Source organism: Zalophus californianus, chromosome 7 (assembly GCF_009762305.2).
Source record: "Zalophus californianus isolate mZalCal1 chromosome 7, mZalCal1.pri.v2, whole genome shotgun sequence".
Lineage (NCBI taxonomy): Eukaryota > Metazoa > Chordata > Mammalia > Carnivora > Otariidae > Zalophus > Zalophus californianus.
Genome location: NC_045601.1, coordinates 85,665,678 through 85,689,140, shown reverse-complemented (window position 1 = coordinate 85,689,140; position 23,463 = coordinate 85,665,678). Strand labels below are relative to the sequence as shown.

At 38.7% G+C, this 23,463-nt stretch overlaps 1 protein-coding gene across 1 annotated transcript; it reads left to right on the top strand.

Moving 5' to 3' along the window:
• Positions 1-410: 410 nt before the first annotated feature.
• SDHAF4 (succinate dehydrogenase complex assembly factor 4) lies at positions 411-23,153 on the top strand. Its single transcript, XM_027603025.1, has 3 exons — positions 411-563; positions 12,405-12,554; positions 21,593-23,153. Exons 1-3 carry the CDS (start codon positions 500-502, stop codon positions 21,700-21,702), a joined length of 324 nt encoding a protein of 107 aa, XP_027458826.1. The 5' UTR covers positions 411-499; the 3' UTR covers positions 21,703-23,153.
• Positions 23,154-23,463: the final 310 nt, after the last annotated feature.

Genomic DNA, 23,463 nt, shown 5'->3' with positions numbered 1-23,463 from the left:
AACTGACAAATTAGGAGTTCACTGAACAACCAGATATTTAAAAAATAAAAGAGAAGTGAAAAAGGAAAGAAGACTATTATTACACAGGCGAAAGAGTAAAAGGTGCTTCGCCTTTGTGTGCTATAAAAGAGATCTTTCAAGAGACCTCTGCCTCAGATTAAGAGGCATACACGGAATTATTCCCTCATCCAACCTCAGCCGTAATTTGGGATTTTAATCAACACGCGGGTCAGGGTAGTTTGAGTGGTTCTTCGCGAGAAAGCTGACGCCCTCCACGCGCCTTCCCCTACAGAGAGCCTGGGAAAGGAGAAAGGATTCCGAGGAAGAGCTCCGGAAGCCCCGCCCCGCCCCGCCCGGCCACGCGCAGGCCCCGCCCCTCCAGACGCAGGCCCCACCTCACGAGAGCTCCGCCCTGCCTGTGGGTTGGGCCCCGGTCGGTGCAGCTGACTCCCCGCTTTCTCCCTGTTGGGCCCACGAGGACGCTGTGGGATTTGGCACCATGTCTGTGTCAAGGCTGGCTCAGTTGCTTGGCTGCGTCCCGGCCACCGCGTGGAGAGCGGCAAGTAAGGCGCCCGGCCCCGGGGCCGAGGTCGCGGGCGGGGTCGCGAGGGCCCGGCGCCGCGAGAAAGTCCTCCCTCGGGGGAAGGCGCGTGTGTCCCGGGCGTCTAAAGGCGCCGGGTGCTGCAGAGCTTCTCTTTTTCGGCTCGGCCACCCACGTCTTGGTCCTGGACAGGTCCCTTCACCATCCCGGATCTCCGGGGTCGGACTAGGGCTAGAAGATCACCCAAGCCCTTCCAGCCCGGGCACCTGCTTCCTTCCGGTCACTGGTTAGGAAGGGCAGCGAACGTTCGGGGTTGTTTACTTGGGAGCTCTCAGGGCGCACTACTCTTTGGTGCTCGTGGAAGAAAAAATCCGTGTATGCCTCTTACAGCAAAAAGGATTTGTGGCAGTGTACAGTATTAAAAAATTGGAGAAGTGCAGAGGTGGGTCAAAGTAGCAAATTAGTATAATAAAAATTAGATGAAGTCAAGAATTGTTAATACAAAGAAAGTATGCATGCTTTGAGTAAAAACCAGCGTTTTTTAACCCATTTTTGTTGGCAGATTTTCTCAGTATTTTAGACTTACCCATAAAGTATGCTAAGCATAGTTTTAATTGAGGACAACCCGGAGAAAATGTGTAAGTTGAAAACAGAATTACTGCCCTTCATAGTAATGGGCCCCAGATTTCTATGCAGTTTGTTTTCTGTAATCATTTCTCCCCAAACATATTAGTTGTTAATTGTAAACATTTTAAATGGTCCAGGAGTGAATAATTAAGTGAAGGTCTCACTTTATCCCAACTCCAAAGTAATAACTGTACATTTTGTTGTGTGTTCATTCACCATCCCTTTCTCACTTGTGTTAACAACTTACGAAGTATTTGATACCAAAAATGTATGATACACGTGTAAGTTATGAAGCAAATCTTCCTTTTATGAACTCATTTTCCAGTTTAAGAAATAGAATACTTCTGTTACCAAGCAGTTACTGGGTGCTTCTTCCTGATGCAGTTGTAACTTTACATGGTTTGGGTCTTCATAGAAATGGCTTCTTACCGTTTGTATTTATTTTACTGGCCTTTTTCAACTGGCACTGTATTTTGAGATTCATCTATATTGATGTGTGAGGTTGTAGTTAATCATTCAGTTGTGAGAATATATGGTACAGTTTTTCCATTCTTCTTCCCAGTGGACATTTGGGTAATTCTGGAAACACCAGGATTGGCTGCTGCTACACATTCTTGTTATGGGTGCTGTAATGCAAGGAGTGGAATTCCTGGAACATATGGTATAGGCCTTTCCAATTTTATAATACGATGCCAAGCTGTTATGAAGGCATTTCCATTCCTCCCAGCAATTACATTCCTACCAGCAGAAACATCAGTTCTTGTTGCTTCACATACTTGTCAACATTGCTAATCATCAGAAAATTTCATTTTTGTCTGAATAAGGTGTTGAAATGGTATGTCATTATGATTTTGCTTCTGGATTTTATATCCACTATCCTAGCTAAATTACTTTCCTGTGTTAACTTCTCTAATTAGAGAAGTTAAACCTCTTTTCAAATATTTATTAGCTTTTTTTGGTGAAATCTCTTCATTTTATTAATGGATTGTTTGTCTTACTTATATTCTTTACATATATTTCAATACTAAGCCTTTTTTAGTTATGTAAGTGGCAAATAGCCCAGTTTGGGGGGTGTTTTTGTCACTCCATGGTGGGTTTCTTTTTTTTTTAATACTATATAACAGCAGCAGAATAAAATAACGGATCTGCGTATACAATCACACAGCTTCGAAAGAACCTATTTTTTAAAGGTGTCTTTTGATGAACACATAATCATAATTGTCATCATGTCTTGATTCTTTTGTTTATTGTCAGTGCTTTGTGATCTTGTCTCAGGAGGCCTTTCCTACCCTATTCTCCTGTACTTTCTTCGCAAAGGTCTATAGTTTTGCTTTTTATATTTAAGCCTTTATTCTACCAGGATTGATTTTTGTGTATGATGTGAGGCAGGAAACCAATTTCATTTATTTTCCACATCAGTAATCTGTTGTCCCAGGTCCATATATTGGGCCTTTCCTTCACTGATAACAATGCCAGCTTGTCTTCAGTCAAGTTCACATAAGCATATAGGCATGGGTTTATTTCTTGGCTCCCTTTTCAGTTCCATTGATCTATTTGTCTATTCCTGTGCTGATATCACCTGTCTTAATAACCATACCTTTGTAATAAATTTTTTTTTTCTTTAAGATTTCATTTGTCAGAGAGCAGGCATAAGCAGGGAGAGCGGCAGGCAGAGGGAGAAGCAGGCTCCCCCCTGAGCTCCCCGCTGAGCAAGGAGCCTGATGTGGCCTCCATCCGAGGGTCCTGGGATCATGACCTGAGCCGAAGGCAGACGCTTAACCAACGGAGCCACCCAGGAGTCCCACCTTTGTAATAAATCTTGATATCTAATAGGTTAAATCCTCCCATTTTGTTTTTCAGAAGTGCCTTGGCTATTCTTACATATCTGCTTTCCATATCAAATTCTTAAAAAAAAAAAGTTCCTTTTGGGATTTGATTAACACTGCTTGCTATTTTTTTAAATTGTCATTTTGTGATTACTGCTTATGCATAGAAACATAGTTTACTTATTTATTGCTTTTGTATCCTATAACCTAGCTAAATTAGTTTATTAGTTTAAATAATTTATTATAGCTAGGTGGGGAGGGTATTTTGGTAGGTAGACGGTCATCTTAACGGCAAGTAATGAAAATCTAGTTTCTCACTTTCTAATATTTATATCTTTTTCTTTTCTCTTGTTTTTCTGTCTTGCTTAGATTTCCAGTAACATGTTGTCTAGAAGTGATGATACCTTCTTTGTAATTTTAATGGGAATGCATTCGTATTCAAGTGTCACAGCTGTGGATGTGCTTTATCACGTTAACAGAGTCCTATGCTATGTCTAGAAGGGTTTTTATTGTTGTTTATGTATTTGTCTGGTTTTTAAGATTGAATCTTGAAATTTACTGAATTCATTTTTCTTCGTCTTCTCGGAGTGATTATATCATTTTTCTCCTTTAAATCTGGTGAGTTGGTGAATTGTAGATTTTTCTAATGCTAAATCACTCTAGCATTCCTAGAAAATACTCAAATTCATCATGATGACTATATTTTTAATGTGATGTTGGATTTGGTATGCTAATATTTTGTGTAGAAATTGGCCTGTAGGGGCGCCTGGGTGGCTCAGTTGGTTAAGCGTCTATTTTCGGCTCAGGTCATGATCTCAGGGTCCTGGGATCCAGCCCCGCATCCGGCTCCCTGCTCTGAGGGGAGCCTGCTTCTCCCTCTCCCACTCCCCCTGCTTGTGTTCCCTCTCTCGCTGTGTCTCTGTCAAATAAATAAATAAAATCTTTAAAAAACAAAAAAGAAATTGGCCTATAATTTTCCTCTTTTGCAGTTTCCTTTTCTGGTTGAAGCTTAAGTTATTCTAGCCTCGTACAGTGAATTTAAGACTCTTACCACCCTTTTCTCTTCTTTGTTATATTTTGTTTAACGAAATTACTCATTCTTTGAGTATTTGGTATAACTCAAGTATAAAACTGTCTACTCTTTGAGGGAAGATTTTAAATTACTGGTTTAATTTCTTTAGCGGTTATTGCATTGTTCATCAGGTTTTCAGTCAGCTTTGATAAGTTAAATTTTTCTAGAAAATTGTTAATATTACATGCTTTCAATATATAGACATAAAGTTCCCTTTTTGAAAAAATGTCTGCTCTCATTTATAATTACGTAGTCTCTTCATATTATTTATTTTGCCTTCTCTTGTTTTTTTCCTTATTAGCCTAATCAAAGACTTCACTTTTAAGGGAACCAACTCTTGCTTTTGTTGATTATCTCACTCGTATGTCTTTTATTTATGTTATCATTTTCTTCTCTAACTATGGTTATTTTCTTTCCATTTTCTGTGTGTGTCTCTCTCTTTAAAACAAAACTAAAAACATGGAAACGTGCATCTCACATACCATAGACTGGGTGGCTTAAACACCAAACATTTATTCCTCACAGTTCTGGAGGCTGGGAAGTCTGAGATCAGGGGGCCAGGACTTCTGGTCTCTGCTGAGAGCCTGCTTCCTGGTTTGCAGATGGCTGCCCTCTGTCTCCTCAGATGGCAGAGAGCAGAAAGCCACAGCAGGCTCTCCTATCTCTTCTTAAAAGGGTACTAATCCCCTTCATGAGGGCTCCACCCTATTACCTCAAAGAAGCCCCACCTCCTAATATCACAACATGATGTCTTAGAATTTCAACATATAAATGGGGGTGGTGAAGGGGACACAAATCTTCAGTTCCGAACACTGGTCTTTTTTTTTTTTTTTAAAGAAACATGGTAATTAGTGGAGCTTATACGAACAGCATGTGGCTAGATTTTGTGTTTTGTTTTGTTTTGTTTTTTAAGATTTATTTATTTATTTGACAGAGTGAGACACAGCAAGAGAGGGAACACAAGCAGGGGGAGTGGGAGAGGGAGAAGCAGGCTTCCTGCCGAGCAGGGAGCCCGATGTGGGACTCGATGTGGGGCTTGATCCCAGGACCCTGGGACCATGACCTGAGCCAATGGCAGACGCTTAACGACTGAGCCACCCAGGTGCCCCTGGATTTTGTTTGTTTTGTTCTGTTTTTTGGAGTCTGACAGTCTATACCCATTTAACTGGAGAGTTCAGTCCATTTACAACCATAATTATTGACATAGTTGGCTTTATTTCTACCGTCTTTTTACACCTTCTGTTTGTCATACGTGGTTTGAATTAAATATTTTCTTCTTTTTTTTTTTTTCCTCTGCTGGTTTGGAAGATATACGTTATCTTTTATTGGTTACCCTTGAAATCTAAATGCATACTTAAGGAAATCTAAAGTTAACACCTTCTAAACAGTGTAAAGTGTAAAAATGCTTTGAATTCACTCATCCTCTACCTCTGTTGTTCAGCCTTTTAGGTGTGTATATGTGTGTATTCTTGTGTATATGTTGGGATAGGATTGTGGTTTTGATAATCCCACATCGCAGTTACTATTACGGTTTTATACAGTCAATAAAACTTTCATTTTCTCTCTGTTCTTATCTCACACTTTACTTTTGGGATCATTTTCTTAAAGTAAATTGCTTAGAAGTTTCTTTCATGACTTTTGTGATAAAGTTTCTTAGTGTTCTTTTTGATGTAGGTCTTATTTTTAATCTGAAAATCTGGTTTCTTTCACTTCTTGTTTTTGAAAGGTGGTTTTAGTGGGTGTATCATTTTCTCATAGCTCTATCTTCTGGCTTCTATTACGGCTATGGGGAAGTTATGTTACTTATTACTAAAGTTGTTATTACTAATGTTCCTTCATTAGTAATCTGTCTTTTATCTGGCTTCTTCTTGGATCTTCCTTTGATCTGGCTTTCTTGTTGGGGGTTGTTTATTTTACCTTATGTTCAGATGTACTTTTCCCCCCTGAATTTGGCATTTCTTTGTGCTTCCTCTATCTGCCGATTCCTGTCTGTTGTACTTCTCATGGTCTTTCCACTATCTCCTTGTGGAATTATGATTAAACAAACATTTGTTAGACCTTCTCATTTTATCCTCCATAGTTTGAACTTACTTTGGTTATTTTCGTCTTTGTCTCTATGCCTTTTCCTGCATAATTTCTTCAGAACTTAATTCTTGATCACAAATTCTCTTCTCAGCTGTATCTGTTCTGCTATTTAGCCCTTTTATTGAGTTTTAAATTTTAAATTGTTCCATTTCTAAACTTCTTTGTGTTTTAAGTTGGCCTTTCATAGTCTTACTCATTTCTCCTTTTTGGCTTTTTTTTCTTTGAACACATTAAATAGTTATATTCTGATTTCGGTGATTTCAGTGTCAAATCTTTATGGTCTGGTCGTATTTGTTGATTTCACTGACTCTTGCTTGTGATGGCTTGTTTCCTCAAATGTTTTACTGGGATTCTCTCTTGAGACTTAACATGAGACATGAGTTGAGAAGGTATTTCTCCACAGAGGATTTGCTTCTGCTCTTCCCCTGTGTCTGGAGCACTTCACCTTGACTTGGGTCCACTTTATATAAGATGCTCCCCTTGGGCGTTTTTGGACCGTACAGATAGTATGTAATCAGGCATAAACATAGGTGTGGTCAGCCAGTAGTTTCAAAATCTCTATAAGGGCTTCTTTTTTTTTTCATCTCCACTTAAAACCAAGGTTGAGATGGATAATTTTCCTTCCTTAACTGTTCTCTTCATTAACTGGAAGTTTGCTTCTAGCTCCTTGCTCCTTTGACCAGCGGTATGAACACCACCTGACTATTGTTAAAATGCAGACTCTCAGGTCTCACTCAGGCCTACTCAGAGTCTGCATTTTAACAAGATCCTCCAGGTGTTTTATATGCACATTAAAATCTTCAGGCTCAATTTCTCTTCTGAGTGCTGAGCCTCCCGGAGTCCTGGCCTCTAATAGGCTTTTTGTTTTGCTCAGGCTCAGCAGACTCCTCTCTCTGCTGTTCTGGAAGCTCTGTACCCCAGCTCTAGGTGAGAAAGACACAGGATATGTAATGGTTTAAGTGTTTGGTGACCTCACTGAATAGCTTTGTTAGTTTATCATTTTATACTTTCTTAAAGGCTCTTTGATTAAGAGATTTTTGTATATTTTTTCAACCTTTTTAGATGTTTTATAGCTATAGGTTTTTAGGCATCTCTAATTTATCAAATTGCCAGAAACAGAAGTTCTGAAAAGTTATTTGTTGTTTTGATTTAACGGTCATTCAGTCTTTTTTCCTTTGCTTTTATTATTCTTTCAGAAGGTCATCTTCTTGCTTGTAATGTACTTGTAAACAGAATTCTAAATAGGCTTTGGATAAGGCCAAACGACCCCTTGAAGAAGAAGACATGGGCTGTTTGGTGGTGATTTCCTTCTTTCTCAAAGGATGATTTTTGCTCTAAGTTTCTCAGGTATTGCCCGTGCAGTTGAGGTAGTCAGAAGCTTGCTGAAGGCCAAAATGTAATACGAACATTAAGACACAGCTAACTTTTGAGCACGGTAAGGGTTCGGGGCTGACCCCCTGCACCATAAAAAATCCATGTATAACTTTTGACTTCTCCAGAACTTAACTCCTGATAGCCTACTATTGAATGGAAACCTTGTGATAACATAAACAGATGATTAACACATATTTTGCATATTATATGTGTTATATGTTGTATTCTTATAGTAAGGTAAGATAAAGAAAATAAATGTTATTAAGAAAATCGTAAGGAAGAGAAAATACATTTACAGTGCTGTACTGTAAAAAATCCATGTATAAGTGGGCCTGTGCAGTTCAGACCTGTGTTGCTCAAGGATCAGCTATAATTACTGTTGCTTAGTACCTACTCTTTGATAGGCAGAATCCACAGGAGTGGCTCTGGGGCTCCCCTTCACCCCTTTGCTAATCCTTACGATCCGACAGACCCTTTTTACCTGCCCTTCCAGCTACCGGTATGTGCCTCCCTGCCACCACCCTGCCAGGTGGCTGTGCACGGACTTGTTTCCAAAACTATAAAGTGTGTGGGTGCCAAAGGGCACAGCGTCCCCTGTCTTGTTTTGTATGGTACAGAAATGAGAGGAATTCTCCTCCTCCCCATTCTGTCACACTGTTACCTGTGTACAGAATTAGTTCTGTTTAGGCCTCCATGGTCTCAGAGTCCTTTGAGAATACTGGTCTTTTAGCTTTTCCTTGTAACCTTTTTTTCTACGATAAAGTTCCTTCAGAAGTACTCAAGGCCAGACCTACGGACTAGTTTCTCAAACTGCTCCTTTGCTGCTCCTCTCTCTTTCCCACAGTACACTCATATTCCTGTTCTTTTCCAAAAACCCTTTTGCACATTGACTTCTGTGTCCTACCATTAGGCTGAAGTTATTCCATTCAGAGTGTGCACATAGAGACATACACATTACGTCATTTCTCTGAGCTAGCCTGCAAGGTAAGTAGAAGTAACCCCATTCTGGGGGGGATACAGATTCAGTGAGATACAGTAACCTTCTTAGGATCAGTCACATTGCTAAATGTGGCATTGGAACCCATGTGTGATTCTAGTTCCCTTAGTTTACAAGTTTTTTTTTTTTTTTTACTTGTCCCTCGTATTACCGAAGGAAAGGGCCAAGCTGCTGTAACAGTTCTGCTGACGGGACGGGGAGGACAACTCTGCTTTGACAGAGTTCTTTTCCATCCAAGTCTGTGTTCTTTTCATCCTGTTGGCTCCACCAGGTGTAGGGCAGTGCCGCTGATCAGCCCCACGTACAAGAGTTGAGTTTTACTAGATATTTACAACCTGTGTCTCTTCTGAATGGTTGGACATAGGTTCTGAATGGGCACTGTCTATATCATATAAGTTATTAAATAAGTGTCACCTTGCCCTGGGTTTCGTCCACATCTGTATGGTTGAAGCTGGTTCACTGCCATGTCTGTATTATAACCCAGGGAAATGGGAAAAGAAATCCAGAGCAATTAGCTTGTTGCAAAAGTGAGGCAACTTAAAATTTGCACACATCACTTCCAGTCACAACCCACTGGTCACCACTTGGACATGTGGCTGCTTGGCTGCAGGGGAGGCTGGGAAATGTCATCTCTAAGCAAGTGGCCTGGTGCTCAGCTTAATAGCAAATGAGGTGGGAGTGAGAATCTAGAACCAAATGGAAGAAGGGAAAAGTGGCTACTTGAGACAGCTTCCACCACATCTACCTAATGTCACTTTTTCAGAAAATCATTTTGTTCAAATTGAACAGAATTACTGTAAATTAAAGACCGTTAGACCTGCCCCATCGGATTGTGAGGTTTAATGAGGTGTCATGTTTTCAGCCCCTAGTACAGAGCCTGGCACATAGCAGACATCTAACACATATATATGCATCATTTAAGAGGCAAAAATTTTAGCTTCAGATTTTGTCTGCATTATAATTGGTAGTTGAGACTATTTTGTGCCATTTTTATGATTTTGTGTAAATGCTTAGGAATTTCTACAGATTTGGACCATACCAAGGTTAATTTTTACACTGAATATCATTTCAAGCTTTGAGTTAGATTTTTTTTTTTTTGATTTGCAAAACCAAACCTAAAACAGAAAGTGCTAATTTATTGTATTGAGTCTGAGTGCATAGTAGCAGGTGGCTACTGGTATCTGTTAAATACTTGGCTGATTTTTAGGCTTCAGAGTGAGTTATTTGATGTACAGTAAGACAGACTTGCTTAGTAACCAGATGTAGAATCTAGTCATTAGCCGGAATAGATGAAAAATCTGTCCACACTTAGAATCTAATTTGTAACTATTAAAATTCTTTCTGTATATCTATATTAATTATTACTGAATTATCATGACTTAGAAACAACCTTTCATGCTTTATAAATTTGTGATTTGTTGATGGATAGATAGTTGGGCATTAATGAACAGAAGTTTCTATTGTGGAGGTTGGCTAAACTTCCTAAATTGGGATATATTGATGTCACATTCCAAAGAATCCTATACTTCAGATAAGAAGTGACTAATTAACAAAAATCACATGATTTGCACTGGAAATATCTTTCAATTGAGCATGGTTTGTGTTCACCAAAATTTTCAATATAATATTTTTTAAATAGTCACAATAAGCCAAGATCAGATTGTTATATGAAATAATATAATCAGAAACTCATATATCTATATTTTCCATTTCTTAAATAAAAATAAATGCTACCTTGTAAGATATTATTGCAGGTTTTTCTCTTTAGCCTTTTAGTGTATGTTTAAATATTATTTTGAGGACATAAGAAAAAATACAATGTGTTCTTAGGTATTGAAGTGGGAGTTTGAAGGCAAAATGGTCTGTAGTCTAAATAAGTAAGTAAAAATTTTAAATAAATAACTGTTTTTATTTTAATGTATATAGAAATTTTTATCACAAATATGAAGTATTTTATATAAGTGAGCATGTAGATGGGAGAAAACTATATTAATTCTGTAGATCATTGTCATAGCTTTATTAAAACATTCAGTTATGTATTTATTTTTTTAATCCTCGTGTTTTATGGGCTCTTGGATTTGTGGGAGAATGGTAGTTTGTACTCTAATTGGTCATTCAGACAAGAATTTTGCTGCTCCCTGAGCTATATGCAGTAGATATGCAAATGAATAGCCTGATATACTATTTTGAAATTGTTAATACAGTTTGTATGTAGCGTTAACTTTATGTAATCTTACAAACAAGTCTTACATAAATTCCAAGTTGGCTGTGGAGGGTGTGTATGTATAAAAAGAGATATATATATATATGTACAAATATTTATGTGCATATATATTTGTGTGTGTATGTATGGGTGTGTGTATAGATACAATTTTTTAAGTAATTTCTGTACCCAACATGGGGCTCAAACTCACAACCCCGAGATCAATAGTCACAACTGACTGAGCCAGCCAGGCACCCCTATATATAATTTTTTAAAGCAGATGGCAGGGTGATGTAGTGATAGCTAGAATATGAATAAAATACATGTAATAAAAGAAAATTCTAATTATATGTAATGCTACTAGGAGCTTGCAGATAATACTATGATGATAATATTAGATAAAATTTATCACAGTGGTAAAAGGTTTGCATGAATTGTCTTGTTTAATTTATTTAGTAACTCATGAGATAGGTACTGTTACCTTCAATTTAGCAGGGAGGAAACAGAGTTAGAAAGGGTAAGTCACTTGACAAAGGTCAAACAACTGTTAGTTTCCTACTGCTGCTGTAACCAGTTGTCACAAACTTAGTGGGGAGGTGAGAAGTCTGAAATGGGTGAGAAGTCTTTGGACTGAAATCAAAGTGTTAGGGCTGTGTTCTTCTGGATGCTCTAGGGGGAGAATCTCTTTCTTCCCTTTTCCAACTTCTAGAGGCTGCTGAAATTCCTTTCCTCCATCTTCAGAGCCAGCAGCATCCATTAAGGCTGTCTGATGCTGTCATCCCTCTGGTTCTCTCTTCCAATTATCTCTTCCCCTTTTAAGGATTCTTGTGATTACAGTGGATCCACACAGATAGCCCAAGGTAATTGCTCTAGTCTAAGGTCATCTGATTAGCAACCTCAATTCAAACTGCTGCCTAAATTCTCCTTTACCCTGGAGCCTGACCTCTTCACAGGTTCTGGGTATGAGGTTCCGATCATCTTTGGAAGCCATTATTCCGCTTACCACAGTAGTATAACTGGAATTGGTCCTCAACTCTGTCTGCCTCTAAAGCCATTCCTTTAGGAAATTCAAAACCCAACCCTGAAGTCATTTTTTTCAGGGTGGTTTTGCACTTATTGAACATGATCTTAATGAGGGTCAGATAACTTTCATAGCAGTTTAGGGAATTTAGCTTTCTCTATATAGACTATGGAGAAAGTGATCTCATTTGTATGTTGTAAATACCCGATACATTTTTTAAAAGTTTAATTGGCAGGAAAAGAGAATCGTGATTAGGATTCAAATATAAGAATACTAAATAACAATCTCTTGTAATTTAAATAATAAATATTGTCCTTAAAACTTTGTACTACTTAGTAACACTTAATCATCTCATTTCTGGTATTTGGGGCATTGCTTCACACAGGAATCAGTATTTTATGTATAAGTTTTTACAATTTTGATAATGGTTAACTAATTTATTTTAAAGCTCTTCTTTTTAAACTGATAATATTGGTTGCCTCTGAGGAAGGGAAGTGCCTGTCTGGAAGATAAAGGGAAGAATTTTCACTGTATGTCCTTTTGTACTTTTTGTACTTTGATAAATGTGAATGTATAAACTAAAAACAAATAAAACTGTTAACTTTTTAAAGTAGGGTAAAAGAACAGCTCCTAATTTTTCACTGTCTCCACTCTCCAGGATCACCCCTTTTATGTCATTCTGTGAGGAAAATTAGTTCTCAAGGAGAAAAATCCAAACCCATCAAACAATCTCTTAAGAAGCCAAAGTTACCAGAAGGTCGTTTTGATGCACCAGAAGATTCTAATTTAGAGAAAGAACCACTGACAAGTGAGTATGGGCTTACCTCACGGATATTACGGGTTTGGTTCCAGACCACTGCAGTAAAACAAATATAGCGGTAAAGTAAGTCAAATAACTGTTTTTGGCTTCCTAGTATGTATAAAAGTTATGTTTACACTATACTGCAGACTGTAAAGTGTGCAATAGCACTCTGTCTAAAAAAACAATATATATACCTTAATTTAAAATACTTTATTGCTAAAAAATACCATCACCTGATCTTTCAGTGAGTCATAATGTTTTTCTGATGGAGGGACTTGCCTCAGTGTTAATGGCTGCCAACTGATCAGGGTGGTGCTTGCTATAACAATTTCTCAAATTGGACAACAAAGAAGTTCACCACATTGATTTATTTCTTTCATGAAAGACTTCTCTGTAGCATGAGATGCTGTTTGGTAGCATTTACCCACAGTAGAACTTTCAAAATTGGGGTCAATCCTCTCAAACCTTGCCACTTCTTTGTCAACTAAGTTTGTGTAATAGTCTACCCTTTGTTGTCGTTTGAACAGTCTTCACAGTATCTTCCACAGGAGTATATTCCAATACACAAAACCACTCTTTGCTCATCCATAAGAAGCAAGTGCTCATCTGTTGGAGTTCTACCAAGAGATTGCAGTAATTCAGTCACATCTTCAGGCTCCACTTCTAGTTCTAGTTTTCTTGCTGTGCCCACATCTGCAGTTAACTTCCTCCACTGAAGTCTTGAACTCCTCAAAGTCATCCCTGAGGGTTAGAATCAACTTCTTCCAAATTCCTTTTAATGTTGATATTTTGACCTCTTCCCATGAATCACACATGTTCTTCATAGCATCAAAATGGTGAATCCTTTCCAGAAGGTTTTCAACTTACTTTGAATCATCAGAGGAATCATTACCTATGGCAGCTACAGCCTTACAAAATGTACTTCTTAAATAAGACTTGAAATTAGAATGACTCCTTGATCCACGGGCTGCAGCATGGATGTGTTAGCAGGCATGAAAACATTAACCTCATTGAACATTTCCATCAGAGCTCTTGGGGGACCAGGTGCATTGTCAATAGGCAGTCATATTTTGAAAGGGATCTTTTTTTCTGAGCAGTAGGTCTCATCAGTGGGCTTAAAATACTCAGTAAACTATGCTGTGAACAGATGTGCTGTCATCCAGGCTTTGTTGTTCCATTTATGGAGCACAGGCAGGGTAGATTTAGGATAATTTTTAAGTGTCCTAGGATTTAGGGAATGGTAAATGAACAGTGGCTTCAACTTAAAGTCACCAGCTGCATTAGCCCCTAATAGGAGAGTGAGCCTGTTCTTTGAAGCATTGTAGCCAGGCATTGACTTCTACTCCCAGCTATGAAAGTCCTTTTTCCAATAGAAGGCTGTTCCATCCACATGGAAAAACCTGTTGTTCAATGTAGCCACCTTCATTATTTATCTCAGCTAGATCGGGGTAACTTGCTGCAGCTTCTATATTAGCCCCTGTTGCTTCACCTTGTGCTCTTTGATGTTATGGTGATGTCTTCTTTCTCCATATAAGCAATAAAGCTGTTTGCTTTCTTATGGTTTGTGCGTTCACTGAAGTAGCACTTTTCATTTCCTTCAAAAACTTTTCCTTTGCCTGCACAATTTGACTAACTGGTTGTCGCAAGAGGCCTAGCTTTGACCTATCTCGGTTTTCAGTGTGCTTTCCACATTAAGCTTAATCATGTCTAGCTTTTGATTTAAAGTGAGAAACATGTGACTCTTCCTTTCACTTGAACACTTAGAGGCCATTGTAGTGGTATTAATTGGCCTAATTTCAGTATTGTTTTGTCCCAGGGAGTAGAGAGGTCCAAAAGGGGGAAAGACAAGGGAACGACTGTTTAGTGGAGCGGTCTGAGCACATGCAACATTAATCAGTCAACTGTTTTATATGGGTATGTTTCCTGATGCTCCAAAACAATTACAATAGTAATATCAAAGATCACTGATCACAGAGCACCATAATAAATATAATAATAATGAAAAAGTTTGAAATATTGTGAGAATTACTAAAACATGACACAGAAACACAAAGTGAGCAAATGCTATTTGGAAAAATGGCACCAATAGACTTGCTCATAGTAGGGATGCCACAATTTGTAAAAAAAAAAAAAAAAAAAAAATGCCATATCTGTGAAGCATAATAAAATAAAGCTTCTCTTAATTTTTGAAGTGTCAAAGAAAGTATTTTAGTTATTGAGAAAAAAGAATGAAAGAAACATGTTGTTTATAATTCTTTATCAACAACACACTGACCATCACTTTGGGTAGGTTTAGAAAAAATAATTTCCAAACCCCTCACAATGATTGACTGTGTTTGTTTTATTTACTATACCCCATTATTCACATGACAAAGTATATGAATTGAGACCTGTTTCGATGCAAATAAGTTGAAAACCACTTGAGCAGACTTAAACAAAAGATAGTGCAGGTTGTTATGGGCTACAAGGTACACAGGTGGGGTACCCCAGGGCAATGATGCTTCTGGGCCTTGGAAAAAAATGGATCTTGGGAGTAAACACTATGTGGAAACCAGGATATTCTTCCTCCTTCTCTTGTCCCTGGTCTTCTCTTCATTGTTTTCTGTCATCAGACTCCCTTCTAAGTCCACTGGGTGGAAGGAACTGCTCCTTGCTGCTACTCAGGTCAATAGAGCAACTAGACTGAAAATACAATTGTTTAGTTCTAATTCCAAATTTCTCTCTCTCTTTTTTTTTAAGGATTTTATTTATTTATTTGACAGAGACAGCGAGAGCAGGAACACAAGCAGGGGGAGTGGGAGAGGGAGAAGCAGGCCTCCCGCGGAGCATGGAGCCCAATGTGGGACTCGATCCCAGGACCCTGAGACCATGACCTGAGCCGAAGGCAGACGCCTAACGACTGAGCCACCCAGGCGCCCTCTTTTTTTTTTTTTTTTAAGATTTATTTATATGAGAGAGTGAGAGCACACCGGGTGGGGGTGAGGGAGAGGAAGTGAATCTTGAACAAATTCCCTGCTGAGTGTGGAGCCTGAGGTGGGGCTAGATTCCAGGACCCTGAGATCACAACCTGAGCCAAAACCAAGAGTTGGTCACTCAACCAACTGAGCCACCCAGACGCCCCTAAGTCCAAATTTCTTAAGAGAGCTCATTGGCCAAGCTTAGATCAGGTGTCTATAGCTAAATCAATCTGAGCGGCCAGTGGGGTGGGTCACAGGTGAAGGTGGTTATTCTCACCATAGCCATGTGGTTGGAGAAAGAGAAGGGGAAGTTTGGAGAAAGAAGAGGTTTTTGGAGGGTGGTGGGATAATAGACTAAACATTGTTTTGTATTTAGTACATACAAAATTTGGTTCATGTCTTAAAGCTCTGTTTTTTAAAGTGCTACTTTATTTTCATTCTATACTCTTTTGTACCTTTGAATTGTGGAACATGTGCAAGTATTAGCTATTCAAAAAATACGATTTTAGATAGTGTAAATGTAAACATACCAGTCTGAAACTTTGGCATGCCACCCCTGCTTGTCTCCTGAGAGTTAACCCATCCATGTAGTGAAGCATCCTAGGCAAGAAGATATCAACAGAGGGTACAGGGACCTGTATCTGGAGCTCTTTAGAATATAAAAGCTTTTCTTTTTGTTCATTCAGTTAAATATTTCAGTTTATAGCACTATTAATCCCAGTCTAATAACCAGATCAGTCAGTCAGCCAAAATGATGGAGACTTTTAAAAAGCATAACCTAAAGGTAAAATTCTTCTTTCATAGTTTTAGCCAAGCACAAAAATCTAAGAGGAAATTTTTCATTAAAACATCATACACAAAAGTAGCAATCCCAGAAGTAAACCCTCACATATATGCTCAACTGGCTTTTGAGAAGGTTGCCAAGATCATTCAGTGGGGGAAAAGACAGTCTTTTCTATATGTGGTGCTGGGAAAACTGGATATCCACATGCAAAAGAATGAAATTGGACCCTTACACCATAAATAAAAATTAACTCTAAATATGTCAAAAACCTAAAATTAAGAGATAAAACTATAAAATTCTTTGATGAAAACACTGGGAAAAATCTTCATGATATTGATTTTGACAGCCGTTTCATGGTTGTGACACCAAAAGCATAGACGGCAAACACAAAAGTATATAAATTGGACATTATCAAAATTAATAAATTTTGGACATCAAAGGACATTATCAAGGAAGTGAAAAGAAAACCTACGGAATGGTGGAAAATATTTGTAGATCATACACCTGACAAAGAATATCAAGAGTGTGTAGAAAACTCCTACAACCCCACAAAAACAACTCAATTCAAAAATGGACAAATGACTTGAATATACGTTTCTCCAAAGATACACAAATGACTAACAAGCACTTGAGAAGGTGCTTAACATCACATTCCTTACAAATCAAAACCACAGTGAGACACCACTTCACACAAACTAGGATAGCTACAATTTAAGAAAAACTGGAAAATAAGTGGTGGCAACAATGTGGAGAATTTGGGACCATCCTGTGTTTCTGGTGGGAATGTGAAATGGTGCAACTACTCTGGGAAACAATTTGGCAATTTCTCAAAAAAGTGAGATCTAGAACCCAGCAATTCTACTCCTAGGTATATATCCAAAAAAATTGAAAGCAGGACCTTGAGCAGATATCTGTGTACCTGTGTTCATAGCAGCTTTATTCACAGTAGCCAAAAGAAACAACTCAGATGTCCATCAATAGATAAATGGATAAACAAAATGTGGTATGTGGAATACTACTCAGTCATAAAAAGGAATGGCATTTTGATTGTGCTACAATGTAGATGAACCTTGAAAACATTATGCTTAGTGAAACAAGCTAGACATAGAGGGACAAATATGATTCCACTTAAATTATGTACCTAGAGTAGGCAAATTCATAGAGACAAGGTAGAATATAGGTTATCAAAGTCTTGAGGGAGGGGGGGGAAAGGAAAGTTTTTGTTTAATGGGTACAGAGTTTCTATTGAGGATGATGAAAAACTTTTGGGTATAGATAGTGTAATGGTTACAGACCACTGAGAATGTAGTTAATGCCACTGAATTGTATACTTACAAATGGTTAAAATGATAAATGTTATATATATTTAATACAATAAAAAAGAAAAAAGTACATTTCAAAAGGCAATCATCTGATACAATGCTAGGTATTCATCTTAACTTTTGAATCACTGAAATTTATGTTGAACATACCATCTCTTAGAAGCTGGTCTAGTAAACATCACCAAACCCAGCAAATGCTTTTCAATTCTCATTTTATAGGAACTGTCTATAAGCTTTGGCATTGTTAACCATTGCTTCTGGAAATCTCCTGTCTTGGTTTTGGTTATGCATTGTCCAGTTCCTCCTCCTATTCCTTGAACCATTTCTTCCTGAACTCTTTTTTAAGCTCTTCTACCTCTGCCCAAAAGCAGAGATTCAGAAATCTGGGGATAGTTCTTCACTCCTGCTTCTTCCTGTGTCCTGGCTCCTAGTCTTATTGATACCACCTCCTTAACATTTGTCAACTCATCTCCTCTTATCCATCCTACCAGTAAAGCCCAAATTCAAGCATCTATGGTTCTTTTGGTCTGTGTGCCTTGTTTCCTTCCTTCTAGGCTTGTCTCCCTGCCTCTGGTACATATGTCATTCTAAGAAAAGTGTATAGGTTGTCCCTTTGCAGAGAGTAGACTTCGTTATTAAGATAATAAAGGAAGATTGTTTGCAGCTGAGCACCCTGTCTGATGCAAGGATGAATAAGGAAAATGAGATACAAAAATAACTGAAGGGGCACCTGGGTGGCTCAGTCGGTTAAGCATCTGCCTTCAGCTCAGGTCATGATCCCAGGGTCCTGGGATCGAGCCCTGCGTCGGGCTCCCTGCTCAGCGGGGAGTCTGCTTCTCCCTCTCCCTCTGCCCTACCACTCCCCTGCTTGTGAGCACTCTTTCTCTCTCTCTGTCAAATAAATAAAATTAAAAAAAAAATAACTGTGAATAGGACGTTGTGTGATAACTGGCATAAGAGATATGCAAAAAAAGTTCAGAAGAAAAATAGAGAAAAGAGATAACATTTGAGCTGGGGGTTAAAGACACGATAAAATCATAAGTAGTTAAGGAATGGTGGGGAGAGGGGCGCCTGGGTGGCTCAGTCGTTAAGCGTCTGCCTTCAGCTCAGGTCATGATCCCAGGGTCCTGGGATCGAGCCCCACATCGGGCTCCCTGCTCGGTGGGGAGCCTGCTTCTCCCTCTCCCACTCCCCCTGCTTGTGTTCCCTCTCTCGCTGTCTCTCTTTGTCAAATAAATAAATAAATATATCTTTAAAAAACAAAAAAGGCATGGTGGGGAGATGTTTCAAAAAAGAGAAAGGTGTGGTCAGAGAGAAAGAGGCTGGGGAACATGATACCTGTGAGACACGGCCAATGGGCCTGCTTGGCTGCAGCATAGAGTGTACATAGTGGATTAATAGACTCTAAAGCCAGAGAGGTAGATATGGCTCAAATCTGGGAGGGCCTGAAGGATGAGATTATAGCATATGGGCTTTCTGCAGTAGACCGTGAGGAAAGCTCTGAATGCTTTTGAAGGCAGATTATTTTAATCAGCTTTACTATAGTATGATCTGCATATAATAAAATTCACCCATTTTAAGTAAACAGTTCCATGAATTTTAACAATGTTTATAGTCATGTAACCAACACAAAGTATACAACAGTTCCATCCCACAAGGAGCCCCTAGTGCCTCTATAATTAGTCTCATTTCCCCAACCCCTAGCAACTATGAATCTGTTCTCCATCACTATAATTTTGCCTTTCCTAGGATTTTATATAAATGAAATCATACAGTACATAGTCTTTTGTGTCTGGTGTCTGGCTTCTTTCACTTAATGTAATGTGGAGGAGGGATTCTGTTTTAGAAAGATGAATTCATCCTTCTGTGCAGATTAGGCTGAAGTCATGAGAGTCAGAAAACAGAAGAGTTAGAAAACTCTTACATTATTAGTCTAGAATGTGACTCAGCATAACTCAGGGTGGCACTAGCGAGAGTAAAAAGTTTCAGAAAACTGCAGGTTATAATGAGGGTGAAAATTAGGTTAAAGAAACATGAGGGAAAAGCCTCCGTAGAAGCTTCCAGTCAGAAAGAAGAAAGCTCAAGAGTGTGGGACTTAGAGAAGGAACATATTCAGGAGATAATGAAATCGAAGCAGATGGTGCAAGTGGACGTGAAGACCACTAGGAAAGAGGACCAAGGTCCTCTGTGTCCTCGGTATGTGAGGTTACTAATGTGGGTGTTCATAGGAAGGGTAATGGGGAGAGGTGAAGCTGTGAACCAAGTACTGATCCTATCCAGGAAGACAGAAGAGTCTTTATTACCAGACTGGAAAAAAGCACTGGACAAGTGAATGGTGTGGAATTCAAAAGAGGAAAGGCTTATAGAGGTTTGGTGGGAGAATGAGAAGCTGGAAGTAGGAGTGAGGCACAGGGATATCTTGACCCTTTCTCCCCTAGTGCTGTGGACTGAATTGTGTCTCCCTGAAATCCATATTTGAAGCCCTAACCCCCAAAGTGGTGGTATTTGGAGATGGGGCCTTGGAGAGATAATTAGGTTTATCATTATCTCTCCAAGGCCCCATCTCCAGATGGGGCCCCATGATGGAATTAGTGCCCTAATATTAAGTGACACTAGAGAGCTAGCCGTCTTTCTCTCCCTGCCTTGTGAGGACACAGTGAGAAGGGGCCATCTGCAAGACAGGAAGAGAGTCTTCACCAGACCCAGCCAGGCTGGCACCCTGATCTCAGACTCGTAGCCTCTAGAAGTGTAAGAAAGTTAATTTCTATTGTTGAAGCCACTCAGTCTGTGGTAGTTTGTTATGGCGGCCCAAGTTGACTAAGACACTCAGTGAGCCCCAGAAATAACGGGAGACAGAAGAGCTTCCCTTAGAGGCTTTCAGAGGAAGTCCAAGGATGGAGTTCTTTAGAAAACAGAATGATAAGTGGGGAAGAGTTTATTCACAGTAGGGAAAAAATTTTTAAAAATAGATAAATATTTGAAAATTTTCAAGGTAAATTCTCTCTTTTCTTTTTCCTAGGGAGGGACTACATGATTTTGGTGATGTTCATTTAGCTTTGTAAAGAGACACAGCTTAAGAATTGGGGTTCCTTCTAAAAGCTGATTCGTCTCCTGCTCTTCCCATATACAGAGCAGTAGTTTATGGGCTAAGTATAAGACTGCAACCAGAATGTCTGAATTCAAACTCAGTTTTACCACAGTAGTAGCAGTGTAACCAGGAGCACCTTTCTGAACCTCTTTGTACCCTATTTTCCTCGTCTCTAACATGGAGACAATAATTGTTCCTGTCCCATAGGATTATCATGAGGACAAAACAAGTTACTATGAATAAAGCACTCAAAAGTGGGCCTGACTCAAGATGGATGGTCTTATTATGAACACACAGTATTAATAGTAACATCTGTTGTGTCCATAAATGGCAGTATCAGCTAACCATTTACTGAAGCCAAAACCCTATGATGAGGGGCAAGAGTCCTCTTAGCTAAAATTAATTGGTCGTTCTTATGTACCCAGCACTGAGCTAGATCCTTTACATGCATTTCTTCGTTTAATTCTCAACAGACTAAATCAGGTACGATTGTTGTACCCATTTTACTGATAAGAAAACTGAGAAATTGAGCCAAAGTAATCTTGTTTCAAGACCTTTCAAACCTTACGGATTTGTACTCTGTATTCCCTGCATTTCTTTCCTTCTCTTACAATCCACCAGCATATATGCAGCTAACTCCCCACACTGGGACCTGAGAACATTCCAGGAATTCTAAGTAATTAATTTGGTAATAAAGTTCATCGAATATGACAATTGTATCCTGAAGTGATTTCTCAAACTTGGGAAAAAGAACCACATTTACAGTTCATTTAAAAGGCTGTGTAGTAATAACCTAGTCAGTGGTATGTACTGTAACCCTGTCTTCAGGATTGGCCATAATGCCTTTCTCGTCCCTATTGACTACTGTTTTTGCATCTTCTGTCTTTCTTTAGAATTTCCAGATGACATTAATCCTGTTACCAAAGAAAAAGGTGGACCCAGAGGCCCAGAACCTACCCGATATGGAGATTGGGAACGAAAAGGACGCTGTATTGATTTTTAAGACACATATTATTAACTTCAGTATCTTTTTCTGAATATGTACATCTGAATTTATTTCCAGTTGTTTTCTTTCTGTATATCCTTTAAGTCATTTAATTTCTGTAATGTGTTTAAAAACATAAATAATGCCTGAAAGAAAATATGCTGCTATAAATTAAGGGGAAATAGTTGTACATTAGCACATTAATTTAATTTAAATATATTGGAGTATATAAATGGCAATTAGAGCACAAACTCATTTCATCACATTTCAGTTTATGTTAATCAGCTGCTTATAAAATGCAAATGTAAATACAAGTTTTAATGATTTTTATTGCCACATGCTAGGTAATAGTGACTTCTTAAATGTGAGTTAATGAACACATTATAGTTTGATAAGGCCACAGTAACAACAGAAAATCTAACTCCAGGGCCAGTTTACTTGGGTTCAAATCCTGGCTCTGCTACTTATTAGCCATGTGATCTTGGATAAGTTATTTAACTTTTCTACATCTCAGTTATCTTCATGCATAAATTGGAGTTAATGCTAGTTCTACCCTATCAGGTAGTGAGAAGATATTTAAGTAAGTACATGTAAACCACTTGGAACAGTGCATAGCACATAGCTCTCAGTGTGTTAGCTATCCTTCGATCTTAAATGTATTTTTCCAAGACTCTGGCTTTCTGTGGAGAAATATTAAGAAACCAAGTTTGAAATACTTGAACTGAAATTGTTTTATATGAATGTAACATTAAAAAATCATTAGTTGGAAAATTAGTGATTTTTTTGCATGGATTAACTGAGCTGAAATATATACCAGTTTGTTAAACATGAAATTTAGACACAGAGGGTCAATATGAGGAAAGCAGGGGATGAAATGGGCCAGCTTAGTTTTGATGACTCAGAAGCTCTTATATTGTGGCCCTTGGATAACTGGGTCAGGAAAAGGCATGTGCAGTTTACAGATGTGGAATGAAGGGAGAGTGGAGACTGCTCGGCTCGCTGAGGCGTCCTATGCTGTCCTCTGGCCTTACTCAGTCCCAGAGATTGGACCTTCAGCCCCCAGGCTACACTTAAATTACTTAGAAAGAAAGGGTTTGCAGGGTCTGTAGAAGACAATGCAGGGAGCTGATAATGCTGTAATACGACTTATAAGAGCAATATTATTTGAGAAGATTATAGGAGATTTATACAAGAGAATAAACTTTCCTAAAAGTGTATTCTCCTCAGAAACTAAGTAGTGTAGTAATTGGGCCTTGTCATTCAGTCTTGGTATCGGTTCTCTCTCTCCCAGTCAACATTTGTTCTTCTAATGGCCGTTACTGTGTATTCCGTTGAGCAATAACCACATTCCTTTAAAAATATTCTGTAGGGGCGCCTGGGTGGCGCAGTCAGTTAAGTGTCTGCCTTCAGCTCAGGTCATGATCCCAGGGTCCTGGGATTGGGCCCTGCATCGGGCTCCCTGCTCTACAGGAGGCCTGCTTCTCCCTCTCACACTCCCCCTGCTTGTGTTCCCTCTCTAGCTGTCTCTCTCTCTCTCTGTGTCAAATAAATAAATAAAATCTAAAAAAAAAAAAAAAAAAATTCTGTAATTTAGTCATCCTTCAATTAGCCCACATTAGTGTAAGTTTTTATTAGGTTAACATTCCAGGAGTACTATGTCAAATTATTTTGTATAGTTTTGCCTGTGTTTGTGGTATGTGATACAGGAGAGATAACTTAGATACTTCAAAAATGAATATAAAATATGTAACAACCAAAGTGTTGTATTAAGGTAATAGA